Below are 27810 nucleotides of genomic sequence, written 5' to 3' on the forward strand. Positions count from 1 at the left end.
CCTTTAAGGCGCCCTGGCCAATCAGCGCAGCCCACATCCCCGCCAGGGGCCGCCCCCGAGGCCCGCCGGGAGGCCCGTACCACTTCCGCAACCCGGGGGGAATTATTCATTCCCGTGGCCTGGCAGCCCCGTCTCTAACCCCCCCCCACCCAGCTGTCTCTCCCGCCCAGCTCGCTTCACTCTCATTCACAGTTTTTCCGTTGTCGTAGCGAGCAGCAGTGGAGCTGAGGGACGCTCGCATAATACACCGTCCCTCTCACCCCCCCTCGTGGCATGATGGCGCGTTCCGGGCGGGGCGGGGCGTGGGGCGGAAGCGGCGCCGTGGCGCGGGAGGGAGCGGCATCATGGCGGCGCCGGGTGAGGCGAGGGCGGCAGGGCCGGGTCGGTGTCGGTGCTGCGGGGATGGGGGCACGCGGGGTAACGCGGTTATCTCTCCGCAGGCCCGCGACTGCGTCTGGAGGCGGCGCTCGGCTTCCTGCTTCTCCTCGCCTGTGCCCAGGCCCTTGTCCCCAGTCATCGTCTCGATGCCCGCGACCTGGCGCGGCTGCGGGCGGTGCTGGAGCGGCCCTTCACGGACGTGCGCTCCGCCTTCTACTCCATCGTGGGGCTCAGCAGCCTCGGGGTGAGGGTGGCGGACGAAAAGGTGAGCGGGGGAGAGCCCGGGTATCGCTGCCCGGGGGCGCTTTGCTGTGTGAGGCTGCTGCATAGCAGTGAATGACGAATTATTAATATAATATGGGTTTATAGAGACAGCTCTGCTTAGGCAGGGAGATGTAAAGCGTTTATAAAAGCATTGTATCCTTAGTAAGTACCGAAGTATCACTGGTAATTGGCGACTGTCATGTACTATTTGGATAAATTGCATTTTTGTGCGGGCAGTAGCGTGGCCCTGGCTCGCTGACACTCACTGCTGTGAATGGCGCCTTCAGGGCTCGCTCCTCCAGGGCCCGCTGTGATGTTACCGGGGATATCAATTTGTTTAACTGCCTGGTGAATAAGTTCCCTGCCTGTGGCACATTTAGTGCACTGTACTGTTAAATAGAGCTCCCATTAGTTTGTTTCAGTTCAAGTGCTGAATTCAGGAGCAGTTAAATTCTTGGTTATTTTCTGGTTAAAATGCATCCCATCTATCCAGCTGTCATTAACACAAATTAACAAGCAGACATTGCTTGCCTTTATGCTGTACCTGCTTGCTCCATTTTTCTCTTTTGAAATTCTGTATATGTATCCATTAGTGATGGTGTGATACACAGCTCACCTACAGAATTTCTCTTCATCTGTTCTCTATCCTGGAAGGTTTGCCCTACTAAATACACCTGTTAGGCTTTAATTCTGATAGGCTTTATAATTATACTCAATTTAGGTTTGAATTATGTTTGCAGTAGAGCTTATGTGAAAATTCCTTATGTCTTTTAGGAGGAGCCACCCTTGTTTCTGTGCAGCACTTGGCAGAGTAGGATTTGGGGGAAATAAAAATGCACAGTGTTCATGGAATTGGCTTAGAGTGTCATTTAAATCTCTTCTCAGTGGTTTAACTTCTGTTTCTGCACAGGCTGCATGCAAGTTCATCAAATCTCATGTGGACTCCAGCAGTGTTGAATCCCTCTTTTATGCTGCCCAGGCCATGCAGGTGCTGTCAGGCTGTGAGGTGAGTGTGGAGTTCTGCAGACAGATACTAACAAGGAAATACTTGCCTTGATATTTTTCTTGTGTTTATTTTATGCTCAAGTTTTACTTTCTTTTAGTGGATTGTTCTCTGTTGTGCCTTTGGTAAATAAATGTTTGGGTGTGCTCTGCACAAGGCAGAGTGTAAATATGTAACACAAGTATTTGGCCCAGGGTAATTCCGAGGGGATGTTCTTTAATTAAACACAAAAGGCAGCACATTTTGTTAGAATCCTCAGCACTGTGTCAATTAGAAGCTCTTTGTGTGTGTGACAGACTGTCTGGTGCTGGGTACAGGTGCAGAGCACCCTTGCTGAGCTGGGGTGGGTTACCCAAGCCCTCTCTGCCATCAGTACCCATGGCTACTACACAGTGAGGTGATGCCACATGAAAAGCTGTAGCAGGTTACCAGGATACCTCTGAATGGGTTATCCTGATTAATTGATGGTTGACAGCAAAACTTTAAGATTTAATCAATTAAACTAAAAAGTAATGAATTACAAAAGGATTTCCCCCAGAATTTTATAGAAGTTCACCAATCTAGTATTGCTCCAGAGGGAATCAGAGGTGATTTAAAGACCTTTTTTTTTTCAAATGTGAATCACAGTGTTCCCTGTGCTCTTCCTCAGGTCACCATTTCAAATGAGACCAGGGAGCTGCTGCTGGCAGCTGTCAGTGAGGATTCCTCAGTCACCCAGATCTTCCATGCTGTGGGTGCCCTGAGTGGCTTTGGCCTTCCCTTGGCATCCCAGGAAGCTCTGAGTGCTCTCAGTGCTCGGCTCAGCAAGGAGGAGAGCGTGCTGGCGTGAGTCTCACACAGGAGGGATTTGTGTGTTTACCCTCCAGGCTGCTGGGGTTTGAATTAAAAACTGTTTTATTGCTTAATATTTGGAATATAGGTGTGTTAGAGTAGGTGCTGTCCAGTTCATTATTGTTTCTCGGGGCAACAAAATATATGGGGGTTGAGTTTTGGAGCTGTTTTTATATGATTTTGTAAATGAACTTATTTATTCACTTTAGTTCAAGGATAATGGTCACTAAAGGGATGGTATGCCAAAAAAGCCTCCACTTAAAAGGATTGATAACAGAATTTTTACTTTATACCTAACCATGATTCTGTGTCATTTATGGTTGCACAGACTTAATGCTCTTTCTCAGCCCTGTTTGTAGTCTGGGGTGCCTGCACTGTGAGCTGGAAAATATGTACCAGTGAGCTGAAGGAATCTTGGCATTTATCACCAAAAAAATTTGTTTCACTCTGAAACAAGAGAACAGAATGTCCCTTAAAGGCTGGGGAAGAAAGGGAAACTTTAAAACTTGCCTTGCTGACTAAAAAAGTGGATTCCTGGAAGCCTCAGAGGCGAGTCTGGGATCTGTGCTCTGCAGGGATCAGTTTGTTCTCTGCTCTGAGTCCTTGCAGTTCTGATGCAGCTAAAGTGACACTCTAATGAATGCCAAGTTCACACTAAATCACTTCAGATTCATTCTGTTGAGTGAACTGAAGGCAGGAGCAGCTGTTTTACACTTCATTCAGAATAGAAAATGCAGTTGCTTTGATTTAAATGATGTTTGGCTTTTAAGAAAGGAGTAATCACACACTTGTTTGGTTTTGTTTGTTCTTGTTGAAGAACCATCCAGGCTTTGGAGACGGCATCTCACCTGTCCCAGCAGGCAGATCTAAGTAGCATTGTTGAGGAGATTGAGGTAGGAACACACTGTGCTCTCTAATTACTCACAAATTTGCTAGATTGCTTTAGAACTAAACGATGTATTAATGTGAAAAACAAAATGAAAAACCAGCCTGGCTAATTGTCTGCCTGCATGATGTGGCTTGGCTTTCAAGCAGGTAATTCCTTGGGCTTTTATCTGTTTCACAGTGGACTGAAAAATACACAGTCCTGACATTTACATATAATTAAATCCACTAAAGGCTGGGGGATTTTCTTTCTTGCTATTTCTAAATAACAATTACAAAATATATCATTGATCCCATACAGATAATTCCTAATTAAAGAGCTAACAGGAGAGTTCACTCCCGTGGATCCTCTAGAATGCAATTGGAATTTTAATAACTCTCTCTGCCAGGATCTTGTGGCTCGCTTGGATGACCTGGGTGGAGTTTACCTGCAGTTTGAAGAAGGAATTGAGACTACTGCCCTGTTTGTTGCTGCTGCCTATAAGCTGTCAGACCATGTGGGTACAGAGCCAGCAATAAAGGAGGTGTGTACCTGCCCTTTCCTTCCTTGCACACTCCAGCTCCCAGAAAGGATCTGCTCAGTCCCTGTGGGGCAGTGCCAGAGCCTGGTGTGACCGGGTGGAATTTCTACTGCAAAAAATACTGAGCACACTCAGTTAAAAGGGACATTGTGGAGGGAATGCTAGGAAATAGTATCTAAGAGGAAATTCCAACTTAAAGATCACAGGCTGGATTTGTTGGGTTTTTTGCTTTTTCAAGTGTACAAAAGGAAATTGCAAGTGAAGCTTAGTTTTTCTTTGTTTATTGAGCCATGGTGTTGAAAAAAACCCTTGTTTCAGAGTTTGTTCTGGTATTTGGCACTTGCAGCACTTTCCAGCATTTCAAGGTGTTTTGCAAATGTTATTTATCTGTGAGGAAATGCAGGCACCCCAGTTTGGGGTGCCCAAAAGAGAGACAACATTACCTTGTGCCTGCAGGAATCCAGATGAAAAAACTTATTGTCTAAGATGAAAGACTGCTGGAAATTTCTTTTGATCTTGTTTAAGCCAGAAGTCATTACTGCAAGCTATCCACTTGATTTTTATTTTTTTTTTCCCACAAGTTAATGGAGTTAGATGTACTTTGGAGTGAGAATGGCAGTTCCCTAAAGCATGAGCCAAAGTGGCAGGGTTAAGGCAGAAGCCAGTGAAAGACATCTGAGTTCAGTCCTGGCTCTTTTCCACACTGCTGCCAAACAGATTAATGCAAAGTAATTTTAATGTCATTTTTGAGATGGTGATTCTGCCACGTGCAATTCAAACTGTCAGCGTCCAAATGATGCTTTAAAAAAAGACCAATTAAGGAAAATTGTTTTGTTTTTTTCAGAATTGTGCTGTCAGAAGTGTTGCTGTTGGGGCTGGAGGCTTTATCTCTGTTGAATTGTGAGAGTGCCTTTGGAATGCCACAAAACTGTCTATAAAAAATAACATGTAGTGTTTGTAAAAAATAACTCCCTGGTTTTTTCTCCCCACAAGTTCAGTGAGAGTGTCAGTTGCTGATTAAGGTCTGGAGCAGTGCCATGCCCTCCACAGGCATGAAAAACACTGCAGGATTTGCACTGTGCAGGAGTTTTGTGGCATTTGTCTGGATGCTTTCTCTAGTTGTGATGTTGTTTGGTGTTCACTGGTACAAAGCAGAAAAGTGAAAATTTGATGTGCAGTGAATTTCATTTAGAAGTGTTCTTTGCAGGTCACTAACTTGTATCTTTATTGCTTTATTTGAGATTGTTTTTGTACTCATTCTCATTAGGGTTTAGCCCAAAATCCTTGCTTTGGATCAAAGTCCAGGTAGCCATCCCTCTGTTTTCCAGACTAGCAGGGAGGGATGGAAGAAGCTGAATAATGAGGGGTAATGAATAATGTGCAGAGAGTGGTGCAGATGCCCTAACCCTACTGAGTCAGCCTGCAAAGCCAGCTGGGGGATGCTGTCCCACTCCTGCTTTGGGGAGAACAAATGAGCTTTGGCACATCCCAGAGGCAGAGCTGGCTCTGTGCTCCTGGTGGTACTGCTTTAAAGCTAATCCTCTTAGCCTGAGGACACTGCTGAGCCTCAGGGGATAAGCCTGCCTGGACCTAGGCCGGCTCCTTCCAGAGCCATTGGGGTGCTTTGTTCCATGGCTTTCCCAGCCAGGACACCAAGCCTGGTTCTGCTCCTCTGTATGAGGAGAGTTGTGCAGCTCTTGCAGCCAATTTGTCTTTTTGCAGCCACATGCAGTCTGGGTAGTTGAGCTGATGACATCTTTTTACTCTGAAACACAGCATTTGCAGAGGTGGATCTATTTTCTGCTTTTCCAAGTTCTTGATACAGTTCCAGCCATTGTGGTTGGAGCCTCCCAGCCAAGAATAAGAATGCACATGAAATTCCAAAGGTAGATAATTTTTGGGTTGCCTCATAATTTGAACTGGTTTTAAAGCAAATGGAAAATTAAACAGTCTTTTATGAATGATGTTTTCATTAATAACATAACACTCAGCCAGTTTGCAATGTTGTGGGAAGCTGCTGCTGCTTATATGTGGTTGGCTTTTCCTCTTTCAGGATCAGGTCATCCAGCTGATGAATGCCATTTTTAGCAAGAAGAACTTTGAGACTCTGTCAGAGGCTTTCAGCATTGCTCGTGCTGCAGGTGCCCTGTCCCAGAACCGCTTCCACCTGCCCATCATCATTGTCCCTGATGGTCCTGCAGCTGTGTCTCATCACCAGCCCCTGCTCAGGGTAAGCCTTAGCCCCACAGCTTGGCTCAGTCTGTGCTGCTGTAGCTCTGGGCTGACAAAAGTGTAAGCTGCCTTTCACTTTTAGCTCTGTGGCTGAGGCTCCAGCAGGTCTGGGATTGTAGGGCTTTTGTGAAGTGATTTTTAGGAACCTCAGCTTACCAAGAAGGCATGATGTGGAAGTCAGCTCTTCACCTCCCCTCTTGTGTTAGAAAGAGCCAGGGAGGCTGGGATGCTGAGCAGGGGAGAGCTCTGGGTGTGTAACACTGAGTTGTCTGTGCTCCTGCATTCCTTCTGGGCCATGTCTCACAGAAATGCTGGTTTTTTTTCTCATAGCTTCAAGTGACCAATGTTATGTCCCAGCTACTGACTCAAGTTTCTGTAAAGCTGGACCAAGCCAAGTCTGTGTCCAGCAAAGCCACTGTCCTTCAACAGCTACCATTTACTCTCTCTGGGTAAGAAAATAAGATTATTTTTAGAGTAAGACAAATAGGTGTTATTTAAGCAATGTTAGACTTATTTTCCAAAAATATTTTTCCACCAGAGAAATCTTTCTGTGGTAGAAAACTTAAAATGCTGTGGTTGTGTTTTGTTAGTGTAGAGTGACTGATCACATTTGGTGGTGATGGTGAATTTCTGTTGTTTTTTCTTTTGAATGGGAGTGGGAAATTCCAATGTTTCTTTGACTTTGGCCAACTTTGAAGAATTCTTTTCCTGCTGCACTTAGAAATGTTAGTTTTATGCTGTGTTTGTTTACCTGTTTAATGTACCATATTTGGAGACTTGTTGACACCTTGGGTTTTTGTGTTACAGAGATTTCTTTGAGCTGAACTTCATGAATGTGAAACCTGCTAGTGGATATTATGATTTCTCTATCAGTGTAGATGGAGATAAGCGATTTATTGCTAATAAAGTGGAGGTGGGTGTGCTCTTTGATGTATTTTGATTCTTTGCCTAGTCACTGAAACAGCTTTTTATTTATACTTGTGAAAGATGTTGCCAGTTGTATGGAATTTCTATCACATGCTTTTCTATAATGCATTGGATTTTGACTCAGGATTATGGCCAGTAACCAGATTAAAACATGATCAAAAGGGATTTGTGTAAATTTCAAACCTGTCTTATCACTTAGATGCTGATCTGACAGCGTATGAACAAAGGATAACAGGGGAGGTGTTCATATGGCAGCGCTAAGTCGATATGCAGAAATGATTTCCAGTCTTAGTTCTTCAGAGCATTCCAGAGTTGAGCCCATAAATCTCAAGGCTTGGCTGTCAGTTGTCTGATGTTTGCCTGCTGTGTGGAAGCTGAGCATTTGTTGTTGTCTGTTTGTATAAGGTCTGAAACCCTACAAGAGAGTCAAGGGAGTCTTGGCATTTCCAAACTGTATAGATGGTGAAGATTTTGTAGTGGAGAAGCAGTGACCAAAGCAGATGAAGTCTTTTCATGCATACACAGCCGTATTTTGGTGGCAAAAGCTCTTAGACCACACCTTTCTGAAGAGCAGTTTTATATAAACATTTGGAGTTTCACTTTCCTCAAGTTTGTTACAGTGAGAGGAATGTGACCTCTCTGACTGCTCATGTAGTCACCCCAGTGTCAACAGCTGAGAATGCTCTTCTCCAAAGAGGTCCATTCCCAGGGTTAATTTTTGCCCTCAATCACCTATTTAAGGAAACAATTAACATTTCAAGTCTTCCCACATATTTAGCTTGAAGTGGAGGAAGACACAACAGCTGACCTTTAGTCTGAGTATCAAATTGGCTCTGTCAGTGGAGCACTAATGGCCCTCAGGGGTGTCAGAAGGGGCTGGATTGTCCTGCTTAAGCTGGGGCTGGCACAGGGAGGCACTTGCAGGAATGTATTAGCTCCAGCAGCTTTGTGGGAACTGCTGCTAATAAGACACATTGTTATGGGGGAGGACTGCTGGGGAGCTGCTTTTTTCCTTACTGTTATTAACATTAATTGTCCTTAATGCACCATCGTTTTGACAGTAATGAGCTAAACCAGTGGGTCATTACTCAGGCAGCGACTACATTTCCTGGCATTAAAATATTTGAGAGATGTTTGTGTACTGTGCAGTTGGGGGGGGGGCTGTGTGCTGCAGCTCTGAGTTGCCTCCACGCAACATTTTTTAAATTATTATTTCTTAGTCCATCTTTCTTTGCTCCTGTCTTGGAACAAATGAAGGCTTTGCTAAAGTTAGCTTGAATCATCTGCATGTTAATGGATCCATTTTTAGGGATAGCCTCTCTCTTAAATTACACTTTTTGTTGTAAAGAAATTGCCAAGATGATTGTGTGTGAAGTCTGACCTGAACAGTTTGGTTCATGTTTTTACATATTTTTCCTACAGGTTGTCTGTGAATTATTTTTCAGGCTGAGGGTGTGGGGCTGGCTCACATGAGCAAACCTGTAATAACAAATTGTAGTATAAGATGAAAAATGTCTTGGCAAGGAAACTTCAATTCTCTAGGGGAGCATTTGTAAGCTGTGAGAACAAATGTGCTAATTAAAAACTACAGACTGCAGTAACTGCTTGTGTTTGAGAGAAGAATTGAAATCAGTCAAACCCACTGGCTCAGTGCCTGAATGGGCTGTGGTTTGGGGCTGGGGAAAGGGCAGGAAATCATTTCTCTCCTTGAGGTTTATACTGCACTTAGCACAGAGGAGTGAGATAAACGGCAGGGCTTTATTGGCTGCCCTGCACTGAGGGGTGAGTGCTGTGAGTGCAGCAAAGCTTGCTGGACAAAGTGCAGCTCTGCAGGAATGCTTTGGCATTGCCTGCTGGTAATAAAGTCAACGGAAACCTCTTGGGCTTTAGGAGCCAACAGAGGCAGAACTGTTGCTGTCCAGAGACCTCTTGTCTCAAACTGCTGTCCAAAAAGCAGAAGGACACATGCACAGGCAGTGTGAAGTTGTATCAAATGTGATGTAATCTTTACTAGCTGGCTTCTGCTAGTTCAGAAGGAAAGCTAGTTGGATCTTGGTGGGTAGACTGTTTAATTCAAAGCAGCTCTCTCAAGGCAGCTAATTCCAGCATGCCTGAGAAGTTGGTGTTTGCAGAGCTGGCTGCTGGTGCAGGGAGGAAGGGGATGGGTCAGTGACTGGTGCTGGAGCTTTGCCAGAAGGTAAATTGCTGTAGGTCCTTCTGTGCAGGTCAGGCTCTGACTTGTCATAAGACCCTCTTTGGGGAAGAGGGACTGAAGAGCTAAAGCATCTCCAGTGAACTTTGCCATAATTGGTGTATGCAGAGTGCTCTGAAGAATTTTCTATTGTGTTTTGTTGCAGCTGAAAGTAAAAGTTTCCACAGAAGTGGGGATTACTAATGTAGATCTTTCTACTGTGGATAAGGATCAGAGCATTGCACCAAAAACAACCAGGTAAAACAGCTTGGGCTGTGTGATCCTGGGAGGGCAACCCTGACTCTAGACTGGAGCCTTGGTTTCTCTGAGCACAAGGCCTTCTGTTGGAAAATCACCTCAGTTCTGTGTGGTTTTTTCCCTCCTAGGGTAGCTTACCCAGCCAAAGCCAAGGGCTCATTCACTGCTGACAGCCATCAGAACTTTGCTTTATCCTTCCAGCTGATAGATGTGAACAGTGGAGCTGAACTCATCCCTCACCAGGTTAGGACAATTTTTGTCATTGCTGTGTTACCAAGATGTTCCATCATGAAGCATCTGAAGTGACAGTTGCTCTTGAAAAGATTTGATGGGTTTTGAGAAGCCTTATGTTTCTGACATGTACTGTGAGGATCATTGATCTCACTAGCTGGGAGATTCACTTTGTTTTGTCTGTCTGTTAAATGAAACTCTCCTGGCTCTGGTATTGTGTTGTATTTAACTCCACAGATTGAGTGCACTGTAAAAGCACACTTCTGATGGTTTTTTTAATGTAAATTGCTAGCTGAAAAGTCCTTGAATGTTCCAATCTTCCTTGCAGACTTTTGTTCGACTTCACAACCAAAAGACTGGCCAGGAGGTGGTGTTTGTTGCAGAGCCAGACAGCAAGAATGTGTACAAATTTGAACTGGATACCTCTGAAAGAAAAACTGAATTTGACTCTGCCTCTGGGACCTACACTCTTTACCTGATCATTGGAGATGCCACTCTGGAAAATCCAATCCTTTGGAATGTGGTATGTAGCTGGAAGTGGGTGATGTGGTTTTGTCATTACTGACAGTCTGACAGGAGGGCATGGTACAGGCTTGGAAGCAAAAAGCTCAAATCTTTTGTTCTTTTTAGTGAACCAGAATCCTTTTGGCCATTTGTGGGCTCTGAGGTTTGGTGTTGTTGCAAGTTTTAAGTAAACTTCAAAGCAAGACAGGAATTAACATTAATTTCCACATGTGGTGATGCAGAAGCTTCAGAATGGGTTTGATGCAATTTCACAGCAGGCTCTCAAGGTTTAACCTCTCTGTTCTTTCTGTGCTGGAAATAAGTCCAATTCTTAATGATGGGTGAATGACATTACTGCCCCTGTTTAGGAGAGGTGGCTTCTTAAAAATTATGGTGTCTTTTTCTCAATTTCTCTTAAAAAATTATGTAAATTGTAGATTGTCAAATAGGGAAATAGAGCACAGTAATGGAATAGGTTTTATGCATTTAGATCTAAATGCATGAAGCTGCACAATTTCATTTCAGGCTGATGTTGTGATCATATTCCCAGAAGAGGATGCACCATCCACAGTCCAGTCCAAGAACCTCTTTGTTCCCAAACCTGAAATCCAGGTACAGTCAAGATTATATGTGGAGATGAGGGCTTGGTGTAATGTGTTCTCATCATAATTTATTTGTAAGTAATGTAGTTAAAGGAAGACCAGAGTTACTGCTTGATTGAAAGAAATTTGTTGGAGTTCCGTGGTGTATGAATAAAAAAGCTGTGTGTTCTAGCTATGAGAGAGCAACTGGTGTCAGTGAAAAGACCCAAACATGAAAATTTGGCCAGGTAAGGACCACAGAAAGGTCTCTGTTTCATTCCAGCCTTCTGGGCTGATGTCAAGCTAACCAGTGCTCCTGTTGAGTGCAAGGAAAAGTTAACTGTGCAAGAAATCAAATGTGCAGAGACTGGAATAGACACTGTGTGTTAAAGAGCCAGTCTTTGCCTTAAGGAGAATGGCTCTGACCCAGAGGAACCTCTGAGAACAGCACTTGGGAGCAGAGGAGCTGCTCTGTTGGAACACTCCTGCTCATCAGTTGGTTTTGTTTGTTTGCAGCATCTCTTCAGGGAACCTGAGAAGAGGCCTCCCACAGTGGTCTCCAACACTTTCACAGCACTGGTTCTCTCCCCTCTGCTTTTGCTGCTCATCTTGGTGAGTGAACTGGGTCATAGAAGAACAGCACTTCTCCCATCCTGTCAGACTCACTTAGGAGGTTGGACAGTTCAACTTCTTGCTAAAACTTTTGGTTAATCATGACTGGCACAGCAGTGCTGGAGTTGCAGCTAGCAGATGTCAGTGCACAGCACTGGTCTGGTTTGGTCTTTTGAGGTTGTAGTCAAAGCAGAATGACACTTCTGCCAAGTTGTAGTAGGTGGATGAGTTTCTTCAGTGTGCTTCTGCTGGGGATGCTGAATAACAGTGGGCAGATTAAGTTGCAATAACATTAGATTTCCACAGGAAAAAAGCAGTTATTCTGCCTCACATGTAATAAATCCATCACAAAATCTGTGTTACTTAATCCTGTCAGATTGAATTCCCATTTATGGACATTTGAGTGTCTGTAGTTGAACCATCCCCTGCCACTCACTGTATCATCAGGTCAGTGCTTTGAACTTAATGCAATAAAAATCTCACTGAGACAAGTTAAATTATTCCTTTTTTGGAAGATGAAACTGGTTCCAGCAGTAATTTCCCATTAGCCAGTCTCAGTGAAAGCTGGCATTCAGGCAGTCATGTCCTCTGGTCTGTGGAGTTCACAATATACAAGGTTGTGACACTTTAATAAAAAAACTCATTGTTGCTGCTCCTCTTTTCCACCCTTAATGCCTTTATCTTTTGTAGTCAAAAACTCTAAGTGCTACTATGAGCAAATATCTTGTGTCTATAGCTGTTCTTTGGATGAGTCCAAAATGAGAGCATTACCCTTTTTTAAAATTATTTTTATTGGAAATTAATTCAACTGGGTAGAAATAGCAATGTCTATTTCTTTTTCATTATTTAAATTTGGAACAGTCTTCTCTCATCAGTTTAAGATATTTGAGGAACTGCATTGGGGCAGTCAGAAGTAGCAGGAGACATTTCCATTGAAGGAGCTCAACAATGCTGCCTTTAGCAAAATTACTGCTGTCTCCTCTTGCAGTAATTAACAAGTGCTTCTCTAGAGAATACACTGGATTCACTGAAGATCTTAAACTGGCTTGAAAGATGTTGAATTTTAAAATAAAAACTTGTGTTTACAAGGCTGTTTAACTCCAATTTTGTTTCTTTTCCTTTTTAGTGGATCAAGATAGGTGCCAACATCTCCAACTTCAGCTTTGCTCCCAGCACCATTGTTTTCCACTTGGGACATGCTGGTAAGTGTCAGAGGCTTTGTGTGTGTTTGACCTCCTCACCTGGGAGTTGGAGATGAGAGCATGTGGTTAATGGGCTCGTGGTCTATTAACTCTAATGACATAACAGCATAACACTTGTTCTCTTGTTTCCATCTGCCTTCCTGCTTTTCATGATTGTTAATATGGTGATAAACCTGTTTTGGCCATCAGCTTATAACAGCCATCATTATCCAGGCCCCTCTCTCACTCCATTTATCTGTACTTAATAGAACTTCTTATTTCCAGAGGTCACACTTTATTGCATGTTTATCCTCTGAGAGTGGGGAGGTTCTGTGGGGATTGGGACCTGCAGGACTCTCAACAGTGAAAAGCTACATCTTTTCTTTTAAGCTCTTCCCATAAAAGCACTTCTGGTTCTTTGGCTGAACCAAATTTTTTCATCCATTTTATTGTGTCCTTGGTTACACAGTTATTTACTGTCTTGGTAGAATTTCAGAAACATAGCAGGTTGGGAGAACATTGAATTGATTTTCAAATGTCACTTTGTTTCTCAGTCCAAGTCAGGTTACTTGGAAGCTTTATAAAGCTGTAAGCCCTTACAGATGTGTGAGGTTAATATCCCCTATTGAAATCCAGAGTATCCTCCTCTTTTTAATAGCCCTTAATGTCTATAATAGTCCATAATTCTGCCACAGGAGAGTTGGTTGCAAGCTGTCAGTGTCTCATTTTCACTCCAGAATAGGAACCCAGATGTCTCCATTCCCTAGCAATAATGTGTGGTCTTTAGAGCTGCCATTCAGAGCTTCAGAGATGGGATAGGAACCAAATGCTTAGGCCTGGCAGCACAGTTGTTCTGAGGATGACACATGGTTGGTCTTTGAAATGCAGTTTCAGCCATGGGCTGTCTTTTTTTTCCCCAGCAATGTTGGGACTCATGTATGTCTACTGGACTCAGCTCAACATGTTCCAGACTCTGAAGTACTTGGCCATTTTGGGTGGCATCACATTCCTGGCAGGCAACAGGATGCTGGCTCAGAAAGCTGTGAAGAGGTAAGGGGGGCCCAGAGCTTTAACATCAGTGGGGAGGAGGTGACAGGGTGCTGCTGTGTGTCACTGCTTTGGGCTCTTGGACCTTGTGTGTGGGGCTGGGCTGCTCATCCCCATTCCCTGCCTCTTGACTGGGCAGGGCAGTGAGGGCTGTGCCCAGGGAGCAGCTCCTGCACAGAGAATTGGCCATGTGGCATGTGCTGAAGGAAGCTCTTAGAATAGTGTTAGATTATGGAAGCCTCTATAAATATAGAGGAGGCCCAACTATTTGGGAGCTCTGCTTGTGATGAAGGTTTTAAGAGGAGGAAGGTAAGGTGGGAGTAAATTACTGCTGTGTTCCTCTTGCTAAGGGGTGATTGTAGGGAAAAGGGAAGCAGTGCTCATCAGCTATGCAGCAACAGACAAGAGGCAACAAACACTGGCAAACCCAGAGAAAATTCTGCTGGATATTAGGGATACAGCATTCCTTTCTGTACTCGATTGGATTCATTCTGCACACTTGTCTTCTGCCACACAATGTCTGGGGACTGCCCTGGTGTGGGCAGGCATCAGTTTGCTGCCACTGCAGTGCCTTGTTAGAGGTCACACCATTTCCTGTCCTTCACTTCTGCCACACACAGTTTCCATGTGGGACTTAAGCTTTTGTACTAATGTAGCATTTGACTTTGAAGATGATTTACTGACCTGCTTTGCCATCACACCTGTGCTTTCCTTACTTTCCCCTTTTTGAGCTATTGGATACCTACCTGCATAGATATCCCTGGGGTCTCACCTTTTTATTACACTCTATTAAAACCAGGACAAGAGCTGTAAAAAAACCCATAAGAATATAATTTGCAGGAGGGTTGCATTGATTTATTTTCTTTAAAACATCTCTACATTTATGGCTGTGTTAGGGAGGATGATTAATGTAATTAAACATTTTCATACTGTCCTCTCAGCTTTCTCAGCCTTGCTCCCTCAGATGTCCAGCTCTCTCCACTGGCATTTTATTGTGTTAACATAACTTCCTCTGGGAATTTTGTTGCCCCTGGGACTGTTATGTCATTTAATAATGAGTAATGAGACATTGTTATTAAGTGCAGATTGCCTAGGATACAGATTTGGGGGAAAATAATACAATGAAGCAAATTTCTAAGTGTCTTGGCTTAACCAGGGCTTCTGTTAGCACATAAATGCAGGTGGTTGGTTCCTGCTTCAAACCACTGCAGGGGGTGTCCGTGTGCTTTTTCGCTGTAAATGACACGAAGCTGCAACTACAATGGCAAATTTGAAAGTAAAACTTCTCTCTGAGGCTAAAGTTAAACCCTTTGTACACGACTTTAAAGTTCAAAAAGACATCTTCTTGTGAAGGCAGTGCCTGCCTGTCTCGGATGCTGGAGTGCAGTGACAATTAAGCAGATTGCACTTTGAGGCCAAGCTGTGGAGGCCAACAGCAGGCGTGAGAAGGGGGCTGGCTGTATAAACCAGCTTGTTACAGAAGTTACCAGAAGGCCTGGTTTTGCTTTTTGCATTTCTGTCACAGGGTCTGGCTGCTGGATCAGGGCTGCTTTCTTCCTTACTGTCTTCTCTGAACCTTTTCCCTCTCTCCTTTTGGCAGGATCGCTGCAGAGCAGAGCAGTAGGTTGGCAAAGTATAGAACGCTGCGGTAAAAGGGGGTTTGCTAGTGACCAGCTCTTCAGGAAGTAAGGGCCTTTTTGCATTTTGCCTTTCCCTGGCCATGCTGCCTGTTTCATTTCATCTCATCACTCACTCCTTTGACAAAAAAATATCTGAGCTGAAGCTGCTTCCCCCAGCATTGCTTAGTGGGCTTTAAATCAGTCCTTGGGTGCCCTGGCTGCAGCTGGGTTGGGCATATTAGCAGGGCGTGTTCTCTGAGACTAAATTGCATTTGTGTGATTTCCTGAATTATCTGAAGTCTGTGTGGTGATATGTGCACATGTAAATATGCTGTTGTGGGCATCAAGGAGCTCTCAGGTGATGAAATAATACAGTATTATTGCTCCTATAAATAAATTATTGGCAGTGTTGGCTGGAGGAGACCATGGTGAAAGTGGCTGACACTGGGGCTGTTCCCACCCTGCTGCTGGTACTCCCTGTCCCCACCTGCAGTATTCTGGCTTTGCAGCTGCCAGGCACTCTGCCTGCTGAATTGCATCCTCATTTGGGCTGGTGAGAGCTCTGTGCAGCTGAGCCAGGTCAGCACCACCTCTCTCAGCTGAGGGCTCGACCCAGTCCTGGGTCACCCTCCCATTAGACTGAATTGATGGACTGCCATGATGGCTCAGGCAGCAGCAGCTCCCAGCCCCCTCCATTCCATACAGTCCTGTGCTGGCTCTCCATTGCCCTTTGCCAGCAGAAAGCCCTTTGTGTCCTTTCATTCCCAAAGGTAAGGTCCCAGTTTCCCAAAGTAAGGTCCCAGTTTGCTCTGTGCACTGTGGTGTGGGGGGCAGGACTGCCCAGTTCTGAGTGTGTGTGCATGAGGGCTTCATTCCTTGCTCAGTGCACTGGTTTGTTGTGGGGCAGAGGAAGAGTTTGTGGGATGGGTCCTGTGATGACACAGATCATTGTACAATGTGCTGCACAGGTACATCTGAGCATCTGCTTCCCCTCACATCCACTGTCAGTGCTCCAGGCACTGGGGAGTTGAATGGAGCCCAGTTTTCGTGGTGCAAATCAAAACCAGCACTAGGAGGTTGTGCCACACAAAAGGTGTGCACTGTGCTCCTCTCTGCAGTTTTTACCTGTGGAAAATTTGGCATCATGTCCCTCAGAAAAACACCCTTTGCTGTCTTTTCTCTCCCTGGAGTGTTCTGAAGTACCTGAGCACAGAACAAGCTACAGCAAGTTATTGGAGAGAAACTGGAGGTGGCTGTCGCTTGTCCTTTTGACTGCTGTGTTTGCTGTTCAGGCTCCTGGATGCTTCTCTTTAGCATCACTTTGGGCCAGTGGTTTGCAGCTTTTTAGTGGCCTGTTACCAAGTGCCTCATGAGTGTGTTCTCCAAGGCCTGCATGTTTCCTGTTCCTCAGCCTGCTATTTTAACTCCTTCATTCCTCATGGGCTGTAGGAGGATCATGGAATCACACACAGGTTTGGGTTGGAAGGCATCTTAAAGCCCTCCAGTTCCAACCCCCTGCCATGGGCAGGGACACCATCCACTAGACCAGGTTGCTTTGGGCCACATCCACCCTGGCCTTTAACAAATTCCAGAGATGGGGCAACAACAGCTTCTCTGGGCAACCTGTGCCAGTGCCTCACCACATTCTGAGTTTAAAAAATCTTCCTAACATCTAATCTAAACCTGCCCTCTTTCAGTTTAAAACCACTGCCCCATCTGCCTGTATAAAACATCCCTCTGACTCCTTTTCAAAAACCCCTTCAAGTCCTGCATGGCCACAGTGAGGCCTCCCTTGGGCCTTCTCCAGGCTGAGCATCCCCAAATCCCTCAGAGCAGAGGGGCTGCAGCTCTCTGAGCTGTCTGTGGCCCTAAGATCTTGCAAATAACTTAATACCCACAAACCTTAATTTAGATTTTGCTGCCATGTGCAGTCACAAGCATTTTTCCTCATTGCTGAGTTTTCTGATGCCCCAGCTGTGTCAGTTAAGAGTGTCATGCCATGTGTGCCTGTGTGGCATCACGGAGGGCAAAAGGACCTCAAAAGTTGGGTTTGCTGTGCTAACCCTGCCTGATCTTCCTGGGGAGATGAAGAACTCTGTGTTAACATGGACCAACAATTGCCAGCAGATGGATCAGCCCTGGTAAGAGGAGGAGCTAAGGTACTTGCAGGTTTTGCCTTCAGCCTGGGTTGTTTTTTCTTTGTTCAGTTCTGTAATTTAATAGGCACATTCATGCCTTTTGCACCAGAAATTATTCTTCATTTTCTCTGACCATTTCCATGCTCCCTGAATTCCATCCCCCATCCCAGAGCAGTGCTGGTTTATCACTCAGATAAGCTGCTTTGGGGAATTTTGTCCAACAAGCTGCTTTTGAGAGAGAATGAGGGGTCTGGGGACACTTGTACTGTACAGGCCAGTGCTTTGTTGCCTGGAAGAGTTAATATTTTTTTATTTTTCTTTCCAGGACACAATAGTACCAGAAGAATGGAAGAAATGTGGAAAAACAAAGCAAATGCTTTCAGAACAGAAGCAAATAAATAACTGAAAGGCCAGAAGAAGGAAGGCAGAAGATAATTCTTTTTTTATATATTAAGTCAAATGGGTGCCAGTTAAACTTTTTTTAAAATCTTTATTTTCATCATTGTGTTCATGCTACTGGAGTGCTTTTCATATGAATCTGGAAAATCTTTTCTTCCCTGGATCCTCTCCCCTTCTCCCAGGACATTTGAATTTCTTTTTGAGAAAAAGGAAGAAGAAAATACAAATCTGCTTTTTCCCCAGGTGCCCTTTCCTCATCCTAAAGATTTGTGAATAAAGAGGAGGAAAGGATGGTCCTGAGTGTTGTGCTTTGGGTGTCTCAGAGGCAGTGGTTGGAAGCTGGGCTCATATGAGAATGAAAGGAGCTTTTTCTGGTGGGTAATTTTGTGTGTGAGTCATTGTGAGTGTGAAGCTTCCTGTTCTTTCATGGCCTTTCCCTGGGGGCTGTGTTTATTGGGGGGCACTTCCCTCCTGCCTGGCCCTTGGGTGAGGCTGTGGCTGCCTTCTCCACTGAAGGTTTGTCTCTCACTCCAGGCTGTGCCCAGCTGCTCTGGGCCCTGGGGCTCAGCCCTAGTGGGAGCCAGCAGTGCTGCTGTGCCTGGCTGTGTCTGACCCAGCAGCTTTGGGGGTCCTCTGGGGGCTGCACTTTGTTCCCAGCCTCTGGCAGTGACCTTCTCACTCCAGATTGATGGAGGTTGTTGCTTCTGCTCTCCTGTGAAACCACAGCCAGGTGTGCTGCTTGCCATGTGGCCGTGTTTGAGTTACTCAAACTCTAATTTCCACCTAATTACTCCCTTCAGGACCACCAAGCAGTGCTGAGGCAGCAGCTTTGGGTGTTACTGAAGGACTCACAGATAGTAATAACCAAAGGCCTAAATCTCCTCCTGCTGAGCAACTTTCACATGGAAAATTTAACATTTAGCTCCCTCCCCTGCTCCTGGGCATCCTGTGTCAAGGGTAGGTGCTTTAGAGGCCTTTTGGCAAAGGGACCTTATCAAAGTCTTCTGGAAATCCAGGAAAATTACATCAGCAAGCAAGCATGTGCATAGAGGGTGTGGAGCTGAATCCTCCAAAGCATTTCACGTGTGTGAGACGTGACCCCCCTTTATTAAACCCACCTTGTCTGTTCCCCATGCTGTTGCTCACACTTAGCTCACTGTTCCTGCTCTTTGTAGCTGTTCTACCTGCTGCTGCAGTGTGAACATTAGGGTGGGCCCACAGAGGTTTCATGAACTTCTGTGACCTCCCCTGCACTCCTTCAAACACCAGATCTCAGGCTGCATTCAAGTCCTCTGGGACTAAAGGAGTTTTAGACAAGAAATAACAAAGCTATTCATAATGATTTACCCTGAAATATTTTTTTAGCCTTGGATTTTGTTACTGCTCACTTAGAAGCTTTGTAACTAATTCTTTCTGCTGATGCTTTGTGCTAGGACAGAACTTTCCCTGTGCCTCTAGAGCTGCAGCATTTTATCCAAGGAGAGCAGGGATGCAAAAGGAGAATCATGGAGTGCCCCTGTGATGTGTCTTCTCTAAGCTGTGTGTGTTGCTATTGATTGTACTACTTATGGATTAGGAAAGATTGTTTTTATTATTTTGGTCTTTTAGTCCTCAGATATTTTTTATTTGCTTTGTTTTTATATTTAATCTCACAGTTTGAGCATTTGTTTCCTCATTTTGAAGCAAACTGAATCTCCAAAGGAATCTCTTATTCTAAATAGCTGCACTCACCCATCCATTTAATCACAGACTTAATCACCCAAACACTTTCTGAAATGTTTTTGAAAGGGTTTTGATTTTATTGGCAGTATCCAATCCAATGTTTGCATATGCCTGTTATGCCACTTAACAGAGTTTAAATAATTTTTGCTACTCTGTCTACTTACTGCTTTAGGAATCTTTTTCATTGCTTGTAATTCCTTTCCTTGTAGTAAGTCCTAATGGCTTTGAGTGTGTTGTTACAGAATATGTTTAGAAATCCATTTTGGACCAGGCTACTCAGGTGATTCCTTTGTGTATTTCTGCTCTGTGGAGCAAAAGGAAGGGCCTGTGGAAGGGCAGCAGTTATCCTTTAGTGCTCCTGCTGCTGCCACAGCTGCACTGCTCTCCCTCAGCATCCTCTCAGTGTTCCCCATCCTGCTGGGTGCTTTGTAACCCTTCCCTAGAGCTGGAATTGTAAAACCTGAACAGGCTCTAACAGAGAGGCAGTCGGTACAAGGATGAAATTATTTCCATGCACACTGGAGCCTCCTGTTCATGGTACCTGACATGGTACCTGAGGAAAAATGAGATGGTAACAGCTGCAGACCAACATGGAATTGTTGGAGTGCAAGGAGGGAAGGCTTCCTAGGCCTAAACACACATTTATATGGTGATATATATCACAATGTGTGATGTGTATGTATATTATATATCATTGTGATTCCAGCCTGGTGTTGTTATTGGTACTGGAGCTGGTGTCTTTGTTAGCCCAGTTTTGAGTCATCCTTAGTGCACTTGACAACTGTCTCTGAGGAGCATCTTCCTCAAGAAACTTAGGTCTCAACAAAAGAGCCACCTTGACCTGCTGTTGGACAGGTTTATTTCAAACAACTCTTATTTCCTGCTGCTGATGGGAGAGCAGACCCCATCCTGATGTTATTTACATTTCTGAAGACATAATTACACAAACCACAGAGGGATTGGGGTGAGAGGGAGCAAGGAGCTGTATGAGATCACTGGGCTAATAACTTACTCCTTTTAAAACATTTACAGCTGCAACAGGAGGTTGAGTTGAAACAGTGACAGCCCAATCTGATGCACAGGGATCTCCTTTAGCTCTGGCAGAGCTATAACTTCAGCTTGAACTCCTCAAGGCTGAGCAGGAACCATAGCTGAGCATTTTAGAGTTTATTCTGTGTCAGGCAGGCAGCAGCAGCCCTGGGCAGTGTTTCCAGTGAATGGGAGATGTGTGAATTCATCTCTCACCTCACCCTGATCCTTGCTGTGGCTGTGCCATCAGCATCAATTTAGAGAATGCTGTAATCAATTTACTAAGTTGCCTAAAGGTGCCTTTTGGTGGCCTCATCTTTATTAATCAAGCCTTCAAACAGAAAGATGACTTGGCAGAAATTTTGCCACACTTTGTGATTAGAAACCTTAATTAGCAGACAGGATGTCCCCAGGATTACAAGTCTCTCACTTGTTTTAGTCTGTGTATAGCAGCCTGAGGTTAAACCACAGAGGTTTGTTTTCTAATTTAGTACAGAGCAGTATTTCAAGAGGGGAGTTAAATTGTAAAGACTGGAGTAAATTAAGTGGTGCTTCAGCACTGCATTCCTCTGATCAGATCTGAGGAGTGTGTGCATCAGGTTCCAGCTGCTCACATCTGGGAGTGTCTTCACAGCCATGAAGGGCTCACTGTACAGTTTGGTCCATGAGCTCTGAATTATTCTAGACAGAAAGAGGAGGAAAAGAGAATTACCAGAAAACTTCATAAGCACACACAGACATTTTTTCATCCTTTGGAGGCTTTTCCTGACTGACCTTATGTGTGGAAAGGTAACCAAGTCAAGCATGGCAAGGGAGATGCTGGAATGTTATGCTCTCACAGCTGTGTGATTAATGTAGAGTTCTGATCTTCCCTCTCTTCCCCAGCCCCTCTTTTGTTCAGTGTGCACACTGATCTCTCCACACCCCTTTAAATCCTGCTGGCAGCATTGGACAGGCTTCATTTCTGTGGGACAGCTGATCAAGGGAAGGTATTCCCAAGGATGGATGGTGTGCTGTCTCTCATTCCCTCAAGAATGACAAGACTTGGAGCATAATTCAAGTTCCAGCTGACTGTTTTCAGGAGTGAGGGATACAGAAAACAGCAAAACTATCTGCTGTTCTAGTGCAGGGAAAACCTGACAAGTCCCAGGGACCTAGAGACAGGTTCTGCTGCTGGAGAAAGATTTTGTCTGCTTTGAGCCTGGCCTAGACCTGCTGCTTTGGGCTGCTGCAAACCTGTTCCCAGGCATCCACATGCAGCTCCACAGCACTTGTGTTCTGTCTGTTCAATCTAGCAGAGTTTTAGGTACTTGATAATATTGATTGGGAGCTTTTTCCCCCTTAAATTGCAGCAAGCACCTTTTTCATGGGCAGCAGTGGGAGCTGGCATTGCTGAAGGAGAGCCTTCAAGCCTTGAGCAGTGCAGCAGCAGTGAGTTATGCACAGGGTTGAGCAGGGAATGGTACTCACCAGAGTGTGGGGAGATGGAAAAGGGAGAAATATTTACATGAGCTTGGCCAGGGTGCTGGGAAAGCCTTCCAGCCCACTGCTATCAATGTCCTGAGGCCTGCCAAGGAAGAGGACAGGGATGGCATCACTGGGATCAAGAGAGAAATTCTCTTTTCTGCTATTTGACTGGATTACAAGGCTGAGAAGACAGCCTGAGTGATGTGCTGCTGTGTGGTGCAGGCTGTTCTTATCTGCACCCTGCTTGTGAGCTCAGCCTTATTCTTTCCCTGAAAGGGCACTTAATTCAGCACGTTCACCCCTGTTAGGCAGGCGGTGACAAGGAGCTGGGTGTGCTCCTGCAGTGGGCAGAGGATGACCTGACTGCCACCCACCTGTGGCTCTGCAGGATGGCTCCCAGGAAGTCCCTCAGCACCATCTGCTGCTGGTACTGGCTGTCCATCAGGATGCTGTCGGACTGGCGCCGGCTCAGGAATTGCTGCAGCCCCTCCCCTGGGCTGCTCTCGCTGCTTCTGGTGGGTGAAGAGGAGAAACCTCTTTGTTTCTGACATGCTTTTTGTGCCTCACTCCAAGTTTGGCTTAGCACTGAAAGGGAGCCTGCTGAGACTGAGCCTAATGACACTGCTTAATTTCAGAAAGAAACTGGTCACTGTATTTGCTGCTTTGCTAGAAGATGGGTTGGGCTGGCTTGCATCTGACCAGTTGGTCTTGTTCAGTGGCAGTCAGTGATCTAAGCAGCCAAGGGTAATGGAGAGGCTGTTTTCTGTGTTTAAACCAGGCCAGGGATAAGGGTTCCTGTCACAGACACATTTGTGAAAAATCCTTTCATTAGGATTTTTTCTCCTAAGAAGCTGAGAAGCCTCAGAAACTAAATGTAAAAGTAATTATCTTCTGCTGTGGAATGCAACAGGTGCATCTGTGATTGTTCTCATGTGATTGTTTTTAATTAATGGCTAATCACAGTCTGGCTGTCTTGGACTCTGGTCAGTTACAAGACTTAATTATCATTCTTTTCTATTCCTTGCTAGCCTTCTGATGAAATCCTTTCTTCTATTCTTTTAGTATATTTTTAGTATATAAATATAATATAAATACTATAAATATAATATAAACAATATTAATATATATAATATATACTATATAAATATATATCATATAAATAATATAAATATATAATATAAATAATATAATATACTATAACATATATCATAAAATAATAAACCAGCCTTCTGAAACATGGAGTCAAGATTCTCATCTCTTCCCATGCTGGGGTTGTCTGCAAATTCTACAGGTTCCCTACCAATGAAGGATCATTGCAAACATTATCAGCAAATATTGTTGCTTGTTGGTATTGCAGCAGAACTCTGGGCTGATCTGATGCTTACAGCCTTGGAGGAAAGCATTAATTAGGATGATAACTGTGATTAGGGGTATCCAAGACTGCAGGGATGCAGAATGCCCTTTGGGATGTGGAGCAGCAGGAGAGATTGCTTGTGCCGCAATGAAAAGCAGCCAATTCTGCCAGGTGTGTGGAAAACTGCCCAGGGTAATGGGCAAAACCCAGCCCTAGGGCAGCAGGGTGCTGGGGCTTACCCAAGCCTCTTGCCAATGATGGTCTGGAGGAATTTTCGGGCTGAAATCTGCCCCAGGAATTTCCTGTAGTTGTCAGTGAATATGGCGTCAGCGTGGCGCTGCATCCTGGGGAGGGAAGGAAGCACAGGCTGATCTCTGAGCTGTCAGTGAGAGAAACTGAACAGCCCACATGTCACAGGGCTCATTCCAGGGCAGGTCACCACAGCAAGCACCTGGTAGTGTGGGACTGCATCAGTGTTGGAGGGTAAAAGGATTTGAGGGAGCTCAGTCCTGACATGGAGGCAGCAGGGAAAATGAAATACCTGGGGCAGGGCTGGGCTGGGCTGTCCCGGTGCTCTGCAGCAGCACCAGCACCTCCTGGGAGGGCTCTGTCTGGGACAGGGTGACAGAGCCCCCAGCACATCTCTAGGCTGTGGTTAGACCCAGGCTCCAGAAAATCCACAGGTAAAGGGGGAAGCACAAACCCCTGGGCTGTTGTAAGGGTGAGTCCTCTGTGCTTCAGACAGAAATAACGATCCTCTGTCTCCAGGCAGAGAGGGAAAGGAGAGGCTCTAGCATCCCTGCAGATAGAGTCCCAGAGCTCAGTGGACAATTCTGTTCCCTGCAGGAGCCCTGGGCGTGTGAGCCTGCCCCTGTCAGTGTGTCCTTGCTGGTGGGGACAGCAGGACATGGCTCTGGCCACGGGTGATGGTTTGGGACTAACTGAGCTGCTCCTGGGCTGTGACCAGCACTCTGTGCAGCAGCAGCAGGGCTGGCAGGGGAGGCACCAACCTTTTCTCAGTGGGGTCTGTTAGGAAGCCCTCCTCCTGCTGCTCCTCTGCCAGGGGGCTGCTGGGCTGCAGCTGGAAGCTCACGGCCTTGCCAGCAACCGGCCCTGGGCTGAACCTGCAAGAGAAACCCCAGGCACACTGTGGGTTGTGCTCAGATCCAGCTGGGGCTCAGTCTTCTTAGCCATCATTCCCTACTCTCCTGCTTGTTCTTTCTCCATTTTTCATCCTATCTTAGCAGTAATACAAGTGCTGTCTGTCAGTCTCCCCAGTTAGAAACTGCCCTGAAGCTCTCCCAGCAGTGGAAGGATGGTTTGTAGAGCTGCCTCAAACACACACCCCCCTCACTGAGCTCCCAGCAGAATCCCACTGTTCCTGGTGTCATTGTGCCATGCCTTTGGCACAAGGCTAAAGCATCTTCTATGGGACACTGCAAATCCACATTAGAGAAGCCAACACTCATTTTTATGTTTCTATTCATTGTCGAAGTACAAATCAGTGTTGCAACTTGTAAGACCCAACAAGGAAATACTTGAAATATTAATAGGTATCTGTAGATTTCATGTACTAGAATATCTGCAGTTCTGACTTCAGTGCAGGTGCTCTGCAGCCACAAATTTTTATCAGTGTTTGGGCTGGAGATGCTGTCTGCTCTGGAGATTGCCAGATTTCCCTTTACAGAACCCAGCATTCAATTCTAAACGCAACTCTTTGGGCTGAAATATTCCATCAGGTGCCTGCCTTCTTTGGAAATCACCTCTAGGCCAGCAGTGTATACCCAAAAAATTAAGACAGGGCAGAGGAATAGGCCTAGAAACACATTTAGAACTCATCTTTCAGAAGTGCTGGCAACTTTAGTTTGGCAGCTGTTTATTCTGCACAAGGTCAGAGGTGAGGCAGAGTGAGAGTGTGGGTAAAGCACTCAGCACTTACCTGAGAGCTGGGTAGAGAGGGGAGGAGGTGGAGCATGAGACTAAATGCAGGAACAGGAGCAGGGTGGCCTTATCCAGCATCTTCCACCCCTTGGAATCACCTAAAATGCAGAGCAGCTGAGTCAGGGCACTGAGGGGAGGACAAGTGCCACCCTTGTGTTCTCAGTCCCTGTCACAGACATGTTTTATGAAAAATTCTTTTGCTAGGATTTTTCCTCCTGAGAAGCTGAGAAGCCTCAGGAACAAAATGTAAACATTGATTATCTGCTGCTGTGGAATGCAACAGGTGCATCTGTGATTGGTCTCATGTGGTTGTTTTTAATTAATGGCCAATCACAGCACAGCTGTCTTGGAATCTCTGGTCAGTCACAAGATTTCATTATCATTCCTTTCTATTCCTTGCTAGCCTTCTGATGAAATCCTTTCTTCTATTCTTTTAGTATAGTTTTTGTATATCGTTTTCTTTTAATATAATATATATCATAAAATAATAAATCAGCCTTCTGAAACATGGAGTCAATATTCTCATCTCTTCCCTTGTTGGGACTGCCTGCAAATTCCACAAGTCCCTCTGCTCATTTCTCAGCACAGAAGGACTGGAAATGTTCCTCTGAGGCTGTGGTGCTTCCCAAGGCAGAACTGTCTCGGTGTGGCACAGTGTCCCCTGTGGAGGGCAATGGCTGTGTGTGATGCCCTCCCTGGAGCTGGGTCTGCTCTGTCAGGTTTTGGTGCTGTGGGAGCCCCTCACTGACCTGGAGGTCAATGAAAGAGCTCTCTCTGGGGCTGCTGTGAGCCCCAGGAGCCCCTGCAGGGCTCTAAAAGCACCTGGGTGAGGGCAGCAGCTGGCAGGGATGTGAAAGGAACCTGCACAGAACCTTCTGCAGCCAGCCCTGGGACTTCACCTGCTCTGCTCTCATGGCTGTACCTGCAGAGCACGGGTCTGTGCCTGGGCTGTCCCTCTGGCTGTCCAGAGGCTGGAGAGAAAGAGGGAAATCCAAACAAAACTCCTGGGCAGAGGGGCAATACAGGCACAGAGGTACCCCTGGCAAAGCCATTTAACAAAGACAACTGCTGGGCTTGGTTTGCTAAACAAAACAGAGCCTGTTCATTCAGTGGAGAGGGGACAGGACTGGAATATGGAAATTATGTCCCTTTGGAAGGGCTGCATTGCTGCTGTGGAGAGGGGACAGGACTGGACTATGTAAACATGTCCCTTTGGAAGGGCTGAGGTGCTGCTCTGGAGAGAGGACAGGACTGAAATATGTCAATATGTGCCTTTGGAAGGGCTGAGGTGCTGCTGTGGAGAGAGGACAGGACTGAAATATGTCAATATGTGCCTTTGGAAGGGCTGGGTTGCTGCTGTGGAGAGAGGACAGGACTGAAATATGTCAATATGTGCCTTTGGAAGGGCTGAGGTGCTGCTGTGGAGAGAGGACAGGACTGAAATATGTCAATATGTGCCTTTGGAAGGGCTGGGTTGCTGCTGTGGAGAGCAGCTCCAGCCTTGGAGCAGTGAGCCGGGCTCAGCCGTGGGTGCAGTTTTTGTGTCCCAGGTTTGGCTGAAGGGCTGAGGATGACTCAGGCCGGAGCAGCCCGGGGTCACCCACCCTCGGGGGCTGAACACCCAGCTGAATGCCGAGCTTTTGTCCCTGGAAGCAGCAACAGGACGAAGGTATTTCAGTGAATGCCGCTCTTCCCCAGCTTCCATTGAAAGCGACTGATCTTTTGCTCAAATAAGATTCTTAAAGAATGTGGATAGGAACCTTTAAAATACCAAGTTTCCCTGTTCCCTATCTTATTATACACAAGAAAAGAGCAGAAAGGTGTTTGATCTCCCTAAGAGGAGGGAAAAAACCTCTCTTCCAAATGTATAACGAGAGTTCCCTGTAAAAGGAGCAGCTCCCAGATGGAAAGGGCTTGTTTGGACTTCTGATTGCCCAAGTGAACTTTCAAGGATTGGGTTTTACCCACGGGGGAGGAGGGAGGGAGGCTCTCTGCTGGAAAACATCATCAGTGAGCTCTCCTTTCTGCTTGGGCAGAGCAGAGAGGGGGAGGCTGATTGAGGACCTGAGCTCTTGCAGTGGTCTGATGTTGACACCAGGCAAGTTAATGACAGAATTAGTGGCAGTGCCAAAAGTGCACAGACAGACATGGAAAAGGTGTCCCTCTAAGGAATGGGGTTTCTTATCACCAAGTTGTTCTCACCCAGGCTCTGTTTCCAGTTACTTGTGCTCCCAGATGGGACCAGCAACTTCCCCAGCATTTCCCCTGGGAATTGCACAGTAGCTCCTGCAAAGCTCCTTGATGGGTGGCATCTCCTCCTCCTGCACAATCACTTTGCCCCACCAAAGAGCCAAGGAATGCTTAAATAGACTTTGATAGACAGACAGGACTTCTGCTTTTAGAACAAATCCCCTGCTTCCTTTTCTTTTTTGACTTTTTCTTTTGAATTTGGAAAAACATGCTGCTTCTGCACCTCTTCCCTAAATACCTTCAAG

The 27810-nt window shown here is 45.6% G+C and overlaps 2 protein-coding genes across 3 annotated transcripts; one reads left to right on the forward strand and one right to left on the reverse strand.

The window, feature by feature from the left end:
- The first annotated feature begins 329 nt into the window (after nt 1-329).
- RPN2 (ribophorin II) lies at nt 330-18044 on the forward strand. Of its 2 annotated transcripts, XM_058814535.1 has the most exons (18): nt 330-357; nt 441-643; nt 1553-1648; nt 2295-2470; nt 3294-3369; nt 3751-3885; nt 5936-6112; nt 6445-6563; nt 6922-7027; nt 9399-9490; nt 9619-9733; nt 10050-10244; nt 10751-10837; nt 11323-11418; nt 12545-12620; nt 13520-13649; nt 15247-15331; nt 17729-18044. In XM_058814535.1, exons 1-17 carry the CDS (start codon nt 345-347, stop codon nt 15296-15298), a joined length of 1944 nt encoding a protein of 647 aa, XP_058670518.1. In that variant the 5' UTR covers nt 330-344; the 3' UTR covers nt 15299-15331; nt 17729-18044. The 2 variants fall into 2 exon arrangements, with proteins under 2 accessions (XP_058670518.1, XP_058670517.1); XM_058814534.1 differs by lacking the exon at nt 15247-15331 and having other exon boundaries at nt 334-357.
- Nucleotides 18045-21001: 2957 nt separating this feature from the next.
- GHRH (growth hormone releasing hormone) lies at nt 21002-25399 on the reverse strand. The gene is made up of 6 exons (XM_058814935.1): nt 25314-25399; nt 24385-24498; nt 23614-23718; nt 22395-22532; nt 22024-22120; nt 21002-21234 (listed from the first exon to the last, which is right to left on the reverse strand). The coding sequence occupies exons 1-5, from the start codon at nt 25391-25393 to the stop codon at nt 22057-22059; spliced, it is 501 nt and encodes a 166-aa protein (XP_058670918.1). The 5' UTR covers nt 25394-25399; the 3' UTR covers nt 21002-21234; nt 22024-22056.
- Nucleotides 25400-27810: the final 2411 nt, after the last annotated feature.

Source organism: Ammospiza caudacuta, chromosome 15, assembly GCF_027887145.1.
Source record: "Ammospiza caudacuta isolate bAmmCau1 chromosome 15, bAmmCau1.pri, whole genome shotgun sequence".
In the NCBI taxonomy this organism is placed as follows: domain Eukaryota; kingdom Metazoa; phylum Chordata; class Aves; order Passeriformes; family Passerellidae; genus Ammospiza; species Ammospiza caudacuta.

What these genes read in the sequence shown, in the direction of transcription:
- GHRH (XM_058814935.1), bottom strand. Translation starts at nt 25,393, where the DNA reads ATGCTGGATAAGGCCACCCTGCTCCTGTTCCTGCATTTAGTCTCATGC. An exon ending in CCTCTCTACCCAGCTCTCAG is followed by an intron (nt 24,499 to 25,313) that starts GTAAGTGCTGAG and finishes TTTCTCTTGCAG; the next exon opens with GTTCAGCCCAGGGCCGGTTG. An exon ending in GCCATCCTGCAGAGCCACAG is followed by an intron (nt 22,121 to 22,394) that starts GTGGGTGGCAGT and finishes CTTCCTTGGCAG; the next exon opens with GCCTCAGGACATTGATAGCA.
- RPN2 (XM_058814535.1), top strand. An exon ending in GCATTGTTGAGGAGATTGAG is followed by an intron (nt 3,370 to 3,750) that starts GTAGGAACACAC and finishes TCTCTCTGCCAG; the next exon opens with GATCTTGTGGCTCGCTTGGA. An exon ending in TTTCCACTTGGGACATGCTG is followed by an intron (nt 12,621 to 13,519) that starts GTAAGTGTCAGA and finishes TTTTTTCCCCAG; the next exon opens with CAATGTTGGGACTCATGTAT.